This window comes from Grus americana, chromosome 2 (assembly GCF_028858705.1).
Source record: "Grus americana isolate bGruAme1 chromosome 2, bGruAme1.mat, whole genome shotgun sequence".
NCBI lineage: Eukaryota > Metazoa > Chordata > Aves > Gruiformes > Gruidae > Grus > Grus americana.
In genome coordinates, this window is record NC_072853.1 from 81,799,686 (window position 1) to 81,812,450 (window position 12,765).

Consider the following 12,765-nt stretch of genomic DNA (forward strand, 5'->3'; position numbering starts at 1 on the left):
GCGGGAGGGTTTCTGTCTGTGGTTGAGGACTCTCTCATCTGAGGTCTATGTGTGTCCTTTGGGGCAATAAACTGGATTATATTTCAGTATACTCCATCAAGGGAAGAGCTAATTATCCTCATTACTGGTGGAGGAACAGTCAGAGGAGAGCCTGCTGATGGGAGAGGAGGAGGGAGGGAGGGAGAGGAGACTTTCAAGACTGCAAGCAAGGAAGGTGAATAATGCTATTTGCCATCATACTGCATGTCTTACTTTTTACCTGCTTACAATCTGACCCCTTCTTGCTTAGGGAGAGCGTTTAAAGTCTACGTGGTCCCTGAAAGAGAAAGCATAGTTTGAGGAAGTCGAACTCACTGCATGTAACACTGGTTAGACTTTTTGGCCCTGCTCAATCTGCTCAAAACGAAGCGTGTGGCATAACCCTCATACCTGTTTTCCAACGGGCTCTAGTCTTCCAAGCCCTGGGGATGTTGGCTCACTTGCCCCTGCCCTCATGGGCGGCTGCAGAGGACCGGCAGGCACAAAGGCAGTATCTTTTTCTGAACCCCCCCTTTTTTTTTTTTTTTTTTTTTATCACAGCCCACTGCCAGGCCAGTGCTCTCAGCAGGGAGAGCTGGACAAGGTCAGGCCACGCTCTTTGCAAGTGGCCATGGGAAGGCAGCGGCGGATGCCAGCAGCTAACGAGTGTGTGCCTGTGAGCAGCTAAGGGAGTTATCATCTGCTGATTTAGATGCCCTAATTACATTCTTGGCCCCGCTCGGCATTCCTGGTCTCAGGCAGGAACGTGACCAGCCATGAGTGAATCCTTTCTCCAGCCGTGGGGACAGCAGTCGGTGGCTGGAGAGCGGGAAGGGGGAGCTGGACGTGGCAAGAGCCGCGGCCAGTTCAGGGGTCTCCAAAGGCCCCCTGCGCTGCCCCGCACCAAGGGCCAGGAGAAACAGAGCTGCTGTTCCCAGCCCCATCAAGGGACACGTTGTTCAAAATCAAACACTACACATTTTTTGGTTAAGGAATGTTTTCACAGCTTCATAAGAACAGCTTTGGTGGCTTGCCAGATGGATGGATGGATGAAGCATCTTCTCATGACATTTGAGTTTGCCCTGGGCTGACGAGAATAATGCTCTCCTATTAAGTACTAAGTGTCTATTTAACAGGAATGATAAAAGTTTTAGATTTGGTGTAGAAAAAGTACTCTCACCATGGTATTTCCATATCAACAACACTTGGAGGCTTTGTAGAAATAAAGAGCTCGTCTTGCATCATTTTATGGGTACCCTTGGATTTCATTAACTTCAAGTCAAGACCTTGTGGTTGGCAGTATCATGCTCATAATTCAAAAACAATTTGCGTGTTGGATTAATGTCTTACCAGGAGGTATATTTTGCTTGTTCCAAATGAGAAGAGCACTTTAGACCATGTCAGATTATCAGAATTAATAAAACAGAAGCAATCAGAATCATGAATCATATGCAAAGTGTCAGAACTTTACTTAAAGCAATTGGAATATGAAAGCTATTGGACAATATTGGAGCACAGATCCCTCTCCTCCCCCCAAAGAAAGCATAGATCATTCTTTTTAACAATGCAAAAACATACATCTCTGTTAAATACATAAACAGCACTCAATTTTAATGCAACATGTATTTTTATACTTTTGACCTTAGCAGTCGTTTAAAAATGTACAAAGTTTTAACCTTCATTGGTTTCTTTAGAGTTTAAAGAAAACCCACATGTTTAAAGCAAAGCAAAATGGTCATTAAAAAAACCAAACCCGTAGCTTTAGCATGTGTCCAACTTACAGAAAGCAACATATATTTTAAGAAAAATCAACTGGAATACTACAAGTATGACAGAAAATGATGCGTGAGGTAACATTTCATTTAAAATCTAGGATCCCTGTACTGTAGTCCCAAACGGTGCTCTGGCTTGACACCTACAGTCCTTGCAAAATTGACTTGTTTAAGTAGTCGTGGATGGCTATTAGGCACACTGCTTTGCATAAAGACAGCTTTATCCTGAAGGAAAGAATCTGAATCTGCTACTGAAAGATATTCTGAAAGAAATGAAAAACAAGTGATACCTCTCAGGTCAAATATGCATTTGCCTAGTTCTCAGATTTACCTTCAAATTACACAAATGAACCGAAAAAATGAGGCTTTTTCTCTACAGAAAGGTGTTTAGAGAATTGACCTTAATCCCAGTGTCACTGCAGCATGCCCTGAAATGTGGCCAGCTACTGCCCTTGCCTCTTTCGGTGTTGTAAGCCTGCTGAGAACAGAACAAGCCATTGTCCTGCAGAATACTCCATGGTCAGGGCGTCAGGTGGGGAAAAGACGAGGCCCCCAAGCATCCTTTCCCCTCTTGCCCAAGCAAGACTCCTCAGACTTTGTGCTGCCCTTTTTTAGGATGCTGCTTCCAGACACTACTCCCTGCTCCCAATTTTTAAAGTATTTCCATGAAACTAAGAACAAGTCAATTTTAGAGAACCCAAAGGCACAATTAGAACATGCAAATATGAATTCAGTATTTTTAGGCATTTCTGTGGTGCTGTTCCCTGTAGTATCCAAGCATCTTTCACCAGCATTAGTGAATTTTATCCTTATAGCACCTCTCTGAGATTGGAGAACCTGCTATCCTTGCAGTATTACTCTACAAATGGTGCAGTCTGACCTCACACAATGCGATCAACACTGCATTGAACTTCTTTTCAGAAACTGCATCCTCTCCGAGAGAGTTTCTAGGGGGGGGGTCTTCCATAAAATTTGGCTCTCCCCCATGATGATTTCCTGCTGTGAAGACAAAATAGTCCTTGTCTTCTGCTCTGACCTTTAGTTTTTGCTCAATTTTTTCAGTTTCTTTCTAGAGTGACCTTGTGGCTTCCCCTGCTCATGTATGTGAAGATGGAGAGCAGGATGTGAGAAGGTTGCTTCTTTCTCCATTGCAAAAGGCATGGCAAAGTTTGCAGTCTCTTGTGCTCCTACCACTATAAATTTTGGTTTTATCTAGTACCTAGTGATGCTGCCTGATAACCTTTAAAGGCCTTTGAACCTTTCACTAAAGCTGATAAATGAAGGGACTATGGTTCTCTCTGCCCACCAGTATGGTCCTTGCAGAGTAATGCAGTGTGGGGTGCCTGCAAAACACACTTCAACTCATTCATTTGCAGCCATCTCACCCTCTCTCTCCACATACACACTCACTTGACACTCGTGTGCATCTCCTCAGGCACTCCCAGAAGCTTTCTGTCCGCTATAGATGAAGCAAGGCTTTCTCAAAGCTTGGGAATGCCGCACTGCCCAAACACCATTAAACACATTTCAGCCATTCCACCATGCAGAGTCGAGTCCTTGGTCTCCAGTTTGGATTTCTGTGGCCTGTGGTAGTAACACACTCTGCCAGTGTCACAGAACAAATAACACAAGCAGCGTAGGGGGCTCTGACACCACCTGCAATCCCAACTTCAACCCCACCAGCAACAATGGGGAACGTCTATTTCTTTTTCTCCTCCTCCAACCAGCCAGCCCTGGGGAGGACCACTGCCGCCAGCTCCCGCGCAGCAGTGGAGTGACGAGCCATCAAGCCGCATCTGGCTGAAGGAGCTCCGTGCCTCCCACCTGAAGCCATCCTGCCTCTCAGCAGACGAGCGCTGGGGTCCTCCAGCCATGCCTGTGTCTCTTACCACAAACCCTCCATAGGCTCCTGGCCTCAGGAAAGAAAGGCAGAGGCAGCGACACCAAAAGCTGATCTAAAATAACGGAGCAGTGACAGCAATGTTCTGAAAAAATCAAAAGCTGACATGATCTAAGCTTGATTGCCTTTATGATGGTGGTGGGGGTTTCTGCCCAGTTTAAAAACACAGGTTGAATTTCACATCTTGTGCGTTTGCTTTTTAAAAATATACAAGATACTGCAGGTAGATTTTTATTAAACCTAAAGTAAGTGAAGTGCACTTTGAACTACGTTATTCAAAGAGCGATTAGATTTATTTTAAAAAGTTTGTTGATGGTAATAAGTAAGGGTGTGTCAGCTCCAAAAATAGGTATGGACCTTCAACTTTTTTGGAAGTTTTGCTTTTGCAATTTTGTTGTGCTTGCAAACTCTGTGGATAAAATCAGTTGATCCAAGTATCCAGTAAACTTGTTGCCTGTAGCCTTCCAATTGTTTCATTATAGCTTACAAAGGATTTTTCATTTATTGTACTAGGACACAAAAGCAGAGTTATGTTAATGCTGCTTTGGAGAGCAAACTACAAAGTTGAGCAGTGCATGTTGGTTCCAGGCTCTGCTGTCTTCTGCATCTGTACATACACTTTACTTTCCACCCAGGCAGTATTCTCATTAAAAGTGAATGCATTTGCAATTTTTTTTTCCAGTTCTGCATTTTTTTCTTTGCTTTTCTGTTGTGTGTTTGCTGAATTACGGATAAAGCCGTTGTTCCAATTTTAAAATGCATCTTTTCCTAAGACGGGATTTATATGCTCTCATTTGTAGATATGCCAAGCTGTTTTATTATGTAAATGTAAGTATTTATTTTGCATTACCTTGATTACAAAGGGAAGCTATCGGAAAGGGTAGCTTTTTTTTTAAATGCTGAATGATGCACATGAGAGATGGGAGGACTCAGGTAATAGATGCAACTGCTTGATGGTTTCAGGCATTTTTGCTTAGAGAGTTAATTGAAAAAATGCGGTACAGTACTCAAATATTTCATCTGCAGATACAATAGCTTATTTTTGCTTTGCCCTCCTTGTGGGCTCCCAGAGGGTGGGAGGGCACTTTACAGCTGGCTCTGCAATCTGGAAGTTTTGTCATCAGCAAAATAATCTGTGCGGCTCAGATTTTTGCTTAGATAGCTACATTGTAGTGCCCTAGTAGGCACTGTCTCTCAACCCTGAACTGAAAGCCTAAAAAAGGCAAGCTGTCTCAAGTCCCTTAACACGAAGGAACCTCTCTAGGTTCCTGATTGAATCAGAGAACAATTTAGGTCACAAGGGGTCCACAGGCAGTCATCTTATCTCGCCCTCCCTGCTCAAAGCAGGGCCACCTTAGACATTGGATCAGGCTGCTCACGTCCAGCTGAATTTTAAACTTAATGGATTGCCCCTGTTGAGCAGGCTCTCCATCTCGTTAAGCTATATATTTAGTTGTGAAATATATGAAGTCTTGTGTTTCCCAGTGTTTCAAACTATTCTGCGCTGCAGTGCTAACTTTGCTGGAAAAGTTTGGGTCACGGTCTTACGGATCATTAGAAAGTCACAAAGTGGCTGGAGTTAAGTAATGAACTTGAATTAATTCTTTTAATTCTTGATTTTAAATAAAGACACCCCCCAATTCCTTCTACTTCTTCGGTCTCCTTTTCAGCTTAGCAAATGAAAAGTAAAAAACAGTCCGTCAAAGAAGAGTTTTGTTGTAAGCTACTTTTTAATCACAGCATTACTTGACATTCAGTCAGCATGATGGTTACATTTTCCTTCTCAAAATGCCAACAGACAAAATCAGCCTAGCAGGAGCCTTCAGAAGAAAATAAGGAAACGTCTGAAGACACTGACTTAGGAACGACAGAAAACAACGATGGGGTAAAACTAATAAATTGATTTGAGCAGTGACAAGGCTTGGTAATACTAAGGAAAACTTTCCCCTCTGGGTTACAAAGACAAAAGAGCACCTAAAAATATACCACAATTCTTCTGTTTTACTGAGATAGAGTGGATATCTTGATTATGAAGTGCTGAGACTGAAGCTCACTCTCTAACCGTACAGTTAACTTGCACAAGCTGCAGCCAGAATGCCCTTCTGTGTGTGTGCGCTCCAAGCCGAGCTTAAAGCTCCATCTCTCTGCCCCCGTATTTTGTCTTTGGCCTTTTTGTTCAGAAGGTGCCAATTACTCAGAAGTCTGGCAACAGTTTTGCTGAGGAGTGCATCTACGTACCAACAATTGAACTTGGCTCTCCAAAGCAAATCTACGCTTTGGAGCTGCCCAAACCGGAGCGGAGAGCCAGGGCTCCCGCTGCGCCCCGCATCCTCCCGCTGCTCCACAGTGCTGCTGCAGGTCGGGACCATGCTTGGACCGGGCTTGCTGCTAAGCCAACAATTCTGCCTCGGTTCATGACGCTGTCAGGCTGCAACTGAATACAGTGTGTTGCAGGGCGCAGAATAAATTTGGAGCTCCTCTTGCTGCCGAGGCTCTGCAAAGAGCCACCACAGTCTGCTCTGCACTGCAGGTCCCCCTCCGCGGGAGCTTGCGCCCTTCAAAAAATACGGTATTCTGCACTTGCATTCTAGTAAAAAAGTAAACATGAATGAGTGAAGGGAATCCTAACATTTTATGGTTAAGTTGGTATTTGGGAAATGCCAAGTTGATACCAAAATTGTGCTAATTTTGTCTTGTGTTTAAGTAATGTTTATGTGACATTTCCTCAATGCAGCCCTGCCAGTTACTCAGAAACAGCAAGCTATGTAGTGCTTCCTCTTGGCATGTTATAAAACCCGCATGCCAGTTTATTTCTGCTTGAATAATCATAGAATCATAGAATGGTTTGGGTTGGAAGGGACCACCAAGACCATCTAGTTCCAACCCCCCTGCCATGGGCAGGGACACCCTCCACCAGACCAGGTTGCCCAAAGCCTCATCCGACCTGGCCTTGAACACTTCCGGGGGGGGGGGGGGCGGGCAGCCACAACTTCTCTGGGCAAATAATCTTCTAAGATGTTTCATAGTACTCTCTCTGATGGGTCCTTCACTCAGAAACCAAAATATTTGGAAGTGGTGTCTTATGGACACATTGCTCCTCATTCTTCACTTTCCAGGGCAGCTGAAAGGGAAATGGCAGCAGCCACAGCGCTGGTGTGTTCTGCTCTCAGTTTCACTCGTCTCCATGCCATGCTGTTGTCTTTAGGCTGGATATACAAGACCCATAAGCTTTTCAACATTTCCCCTTTCTCCTCCATTCCAGCTTACTGATCTAAAGCATGCTTTAGCTTTTTGGTATAAGGTCTGCTGAAAGGGTCTTTTATTTACTTTTTTACGTAGCTTTAAATTGTAATTTTTTTTAAATGGCTTAGTATTAGTCCCACATTAAGATCATGATTAGGCTTGAATCTTTGTTCCAATCAACTATATACAGGCCATAATAAAACTGACTGCGTAACACTCTCCTATACATACCCATATGCATATACATAAACATATGCGTGGCTTTCCAATACACCAGTGGCTACTGCAACCATGCTCAGGTAACACCCAGCTGCACTCAAATCTGCACGGATCACATCACAACCACAAAATCCCAGTGAGAGACAGAGCTGATACTGCCGCCTCGCCATCCCATCCCCTGCGCCGTCCTGCATTAGGCCGAGGACGGCGTCGGCGGGGCTGGGACGCCGGAGCTGCAGGACGCCCCGTCCCCGTTGCCACCTTGCAGTCCAACGCACAACTATGCCCGGCGACTAGGAGCACCCGGGCCTGAAAGCATCCTTTCTCCCTCCTTTTTAAGCGCGAGGCGCCATCCCACAAAAGAAGGCGATCTCGCCTTCAAAAGGTTTCTGTTCACGCGTCGTGGCCTGCCCTGAATCGGCTGCATTCATCAGCTCGCCCTCCATCTCCGTCTGGTCCTTCTCTGGCTGCAGATTCGGCAAAACACGGACCAAGAGCCAGATATAAATCTCTCCCCCCCAAAGGAAATATTTAGCAGCAAAATGAGTAGAAAACAAAAGACTTCTCTGTTACTCACCCAATCCTGTCACTCAGGGTGTCTCTATCTAACAAGCAGGCAACTGAGCGCTGCTGCCTGGAACGGCTGTGCAGGGGGGACGGGGAGCTGGGCTGCCCCACGCCTGGGAACCTGCCGCTGCACCCAAAAGCACTGGCTGGGAAACGCAGAGCCTCTTCCATCGAGTCCACTGCTTAGGGCAGTGAGGGGAAAAAATACACCAGTGTTTCCTGTTAAGTCTGCAAAAGGAAAACTCAAGACAAGTCAACACAATTTTACGTACGTATTAAAAGCCAAGGAACATTAATCCACTGCTTATCGGTGTTCTGCTCTTATTTCCCACTGTGTGAGCTGTTCTCCCATAGTCTGAAATTTAAGATGCAGGGTGCAGATCAACTTTGTTCCTCTTTTTATTGTAACTTCAATTGTGTAATTCAGTAATTCTCAAGAAAGTCTGGAAAGGCCAAACCTCCACGTGAATTCACTGAGATGACTGCACTCTGGCTCTCCGAAGCAGAAACTGAACGAGTTTCTCTTGTAAAGTGTTTATCGCAGAGATAGGCAGCAATTTCATAAGCAGTAACACAGAAGAGGCAGCTGAGCCATTTTATTAGAACTCAGGAAAGCCCTTTTGGGAAGGAAGAGGTGCAGGACAGGGCGTGCACCAGCATCTGCCTGACTGAGACACAGGGACCAGTAATGCTCTGACTGGGGCTTCAGCCGCACAGGATGGCTGCCCGCTCCCGGCCTGTAACCCGCCAGACCGGCTGCCTCACTGGCCCAGCTCAATTCGGCAGCGACCAGGAACCGGAGCAGTGGGGTTTCAGGTGGTCACTGAAGCTCCTGACAGCACTACCCAGCAGCAGAGCCCGCGGCTGCGGGGGCCGGGGGGGTCCCTGGGCAGGCACCGTCCCGCTGAGCGCCCTGCCTGCCCCCGCAGCCAGTACCCGGGCCGGCACGAGGGGCTGGTTCGGACCCGCTCCCCGCAGAAACACCAGCACGTTTTGTTACTCTGGCAGAGCGATGTAAAGAAATACGCGACCCGCTGGACACAGAAATAGATGCGAGGCACGCGTCATTATGTCACTGCTTGAATCCTTGCCCAAATCCCACCGCTCCTGCGCTCATTTGGCATCTTGCAAAGTAAAGGACTATTATGTATTACCCACACAACTGAAAATGTATCTTTTACAGGACTATTAGTTTAGTTCTGTATCAACATTAATTCAGTTTTTGATATTTTTAATCTTCTATCTAAAGCAAAAGCTTCAGTGTTTCATTTATTTTCAAATTTTTAGGTTTTGGTGCAATTATTACCTTGAAACCTACACTGGTAATGTTCAAAATTCTTCAAAAATACTGCCCTTTGAATTTTAATCATGTACCAAAAGAATTACTATATTAAAATACTTCCTTGCTTTATCTCTACAGTTCCTGAAAAACTGCATCTTGTGATCTTGGATACAAATGCACTGGAGAAAGCAAAACCCACATGAATAGAGACCTTAAATGGCCACTGTGATCTGCAACAGTCTATACACACATTATATACATATGACTGTTTGAGAGTCTGTATTCATGAATGTGTACAGTCTACATACTGCACAAAGTTTATTTGTTTGAGGGTTTTTTTAATTTTTTTTTTTTAAACTATGGTCAGAAACAAGGAGAACAACCTTGTGGTGGCACCAAAAATGCGTGGTTACTGGATTTAGTCTTACCCTCCCAGTGTCACTGCTCATTAACCATGAACTGATTTTGCAAATCTGTCACTGAACACCATAATTTCCACATTTTTGTCTTATTGCATTTGCACATGTAACAAATTGGTACAAATGTTTACAACAAAATGTAAAGTTCATTGATACAATGCCTTTCATGATGGCCATAACTGGTTACTAGCCAACTCTTTAGTTTTTTAGAGACATTTTTAGCTGAACTTGGAAAAATAGGAAATGTATTGTAGCTTAAAATAAATGTACATAATATACAATATATATATATTTATACACATGTGTATGTCTACATACACATATATTGATATAACATTTAAAGTAATGTTTAGTTTTGATCAGTTCTCTGAGTGCTGGGACTACCTGGCAAATAAATCTAGAAACGGAATTCATCCACAATTAAATAATCATTTCCACAACTTAGAAAAATATACTTTTACTAAATAAGGCTTAAATTAACTGATTTATGAATATAGCATGGAGGGTAACGGTTTCCAGACTCTGGCATGCTTAAATCTGAAAGTACCCAAGCTACTACAAACTGGTAACGAACGCCACCCCACAGCCAAACACAGAGGAGCACAGAAACAGAAGCTGCTACTGCAGCCATCATCGGTGGTGGCACCCAAACCCTCTCTGGTTTGGTCACCTCTTATATCGGCTTCGTTTCCACCCGATGCAAGTCACCCGCCCGACCTGACGCTCTGTTACTTAAGGCCCACTTCAACCACAACCACGCAGCAGAGTACACCACTGGCTGCTGCCTGATGTGAGCAGCTCCCTGCTTCCACCCAACTCTTGCTTTGAGAACTAACGTATGACCAAGGTCCCTAATTAATGACTTGGAGGACCATCAGTACTTGAGCTTCACCATACGGATTTTGATCTGCTGCATAGGTAAATATATTATAGCAAAACATACGTGTGTGTGTGTGTGTGTATACATCTCTACATAAAAAATTTCATGGAGCTTGATGTAGTAATGCGATATACCATGGTATCCAGCACATTATCTGATTCTTTTTTTTTAAATATATAGGCACCAGAAATAGGTATGTAGAGCAAATCAACCTTTAAAAATTAAAGTTAAATCAGTGGACAAGAACTTTGGTAAAGCTTGTCAATATTTATTTTTTTTTTAATTCAAATACAGTCAAAGTCTATCAGTTGCCATCACCCTCTTCACAAGAGGAAAGTGCATGTTTGGGTTTTTTTTTTTTTCTAAAGAAAATTACATGTAAGGTGGGGCTTAACGATTCAAGAAAATTCTGAATTAAATGTTTACATTTTTCAAAAGATTACTACATTTCTCTTGGAATGAAAGCTAAATAGAGTTCTTGTCCCATGTGTATTTTATTTATTGTATGCATACATATATATAAATATATATATGTACGTCTCTGTTTATGTACCTGTGTGTGTATATACACATCCACAAACTTTTAACATGAGAGAGGAACTTGTTTTTCTCCACTTTGAATGCGGAGACTTACACGTTCCTGCCTGTCTTGTACCCTGTGCAGTATAAGCTCTAGTGATGAGGCCAAACAAAAGGATATAGTTCACCATAGTATATTAGTTTATGTAGCAAAGTCATTTTCAAGCAAGTAAAATAAAGCTCTGTATTCCAAACTTCTTTTCCTTTACATTTCTCATAAAGAAAAGGAAGGAAAAGGAAAGAGGGGAGGGAGTAGGATTATGGCAGTAGCATTGAGCCAGTGGCACACGTGCGTGTGCGTGTGTGAGCGTGCAAGTGCATGCACCCACACAAACGCCCACACACACACACACGTGCACAGAGAGCAGGGCTTTGGTTGACAAATGCAGATTGTCCAGAGAAGGTGGATGCATAAGTAAGGAAGACTCTACAGTGATGCAATTGTATCTTTTATGTTTGCATGGAGTGAGAAAACAAATTCAATTGAGGAAAAAAAAAAAAAAGCAAAGACCTCTTTTTAGGTCCCTCATCAGCGAGAGCATACTCAGTATGCTAGAGAATTTATCTGAAACCTTTTAAATCAAGGCCTCTTTATTACAAAAATAAAAACGAACAAACAAAAAAGTATGAGAGACGACAAGATGCTGAAGTGTCACTCCAATCGTCCCTGCAGAGAACAATTGCATCCCATTTATTATTCATTCTCTTCTCTCATTTCTACGATGTCTGTCATTTCCTCTGTGTGAGGCATGTCGGTCATTGCAGAGTCTTCACCTTCTGTAGCTGTTTCATTCTCATTCCGCTTCTTCTTCTAGATTGAAACAAGTATTCAGACACCCATCAGTAAGTTGTGCGTGAACACAGTCCTACAAACTTTGGGCACTGGGAGAAGCGAGGTGCAAATAATGGTGGGGGTTTTTTTAGTACATTATTAAGAGCTAGAATATTTGTGTCATATTCACGGCTTGTCACTAATAAGTTGTCTTAACTTAGAAGGTTTCCATAACCTTCCTGGGGCTCAGCTTTCTCCTTTCTAACATAAATGCAATAATAGAGGCATTTCTTATGCTAAGCAACATCCAAAACAGGCTTCAGCATGACTGGAGGGAAGAGAGCATCTGGAATGTTTTACATCACAGACTTTATTTAAAAAAAAAAAAAACAACAGAAAAGCAAACAAAATATGAGAGAAGATAAGCTGCTCTATGGGGAGAGGGAGAGGTAGCAACCGACTTTCTCAAATATCAAACTTCAGGAATTTTACAAGATGTAAGCATTCTGGCATTTCTTGGTATTGCTGATCCACTATGATCCCCCACCCCACTAGGGCCAAGTAATATTAAGAGTATTTTTGGCCAGCAGGAGCAGGAGGGCATTCAAGAGTCCTATGATTCATCCAGGATGTCCTGGATTAGTAAAGCTAAGAAGCATTCAGCCCCACTACAAAACAAGTTGAAGCATCTGTTCCTTATTATCCATTTCTCAGCAGGCTGACTAGTTTTACAGAAAACACTTGTACAGCTGACAAAAAATCCCCCACAGGTATTATTGATTCAGCTGAGTTGGGCATATCAGAGCTTTGAAATTTCAGAGTTGTCTACACAACACTTGATTTGCAGCTCTCAAATGTCGCCCACTTATTACCGCTGTCGGTGAAAACAAGTTGGTGTATACAGCTACCGGTGGGCTCTGCCATTGTCACACTGGTCATTGAGATGATGCTGTCAGCTACATACTAATTCTGGTAAGGGAATAAATTAGGTTGGCACTACTACCTGCACTCATCACTGCAAAAAATTAAGCACCATGTCCCTGGCCAGAAACACTCTATGAGCTACTACTGTGACAAACAAGTGACGAGGAGGTTAGTCCAAACTGTGTTGTGA

General features: G+C 43.4%; 1 protein-coding gene across 2 annotated transcripts in view; it reads right to left on the bottom strand.

Annotated features, from left to right (window-relative positions):
• Positions 1–1,511: 1,511 nt before the first annotated feature.
• ANKH (ANKH inorganic pyrophosphate transport regulator) overlaps positions 1,512–12,765 on the bottom strand; it is a 110,898-nt gene continuing 99,644 nt past the window's right edge. Inside the window, exons 12-13 of one of the 2 annotated variants that reach the window (XR_008575836.1) lie at positions 7,730–11,690; positions 1,512–6,277 (exon numbers count right to left, since the gene is read on the bottom strand). Coding sequence is in view for 1 of the 2 variants with exons in the window: in XM_054816354.1 (XP_054672329.1) it covers positions 11,574–11,690 (117 nt within the window). In the remaining variant the exon portion in view is untranslated. Of the gene's footprint in view, positions 11,691–12,765 lie in introns of both variants that reach the window. The other variant, XM_054816354.1, reaches the window with a different exon arrangement.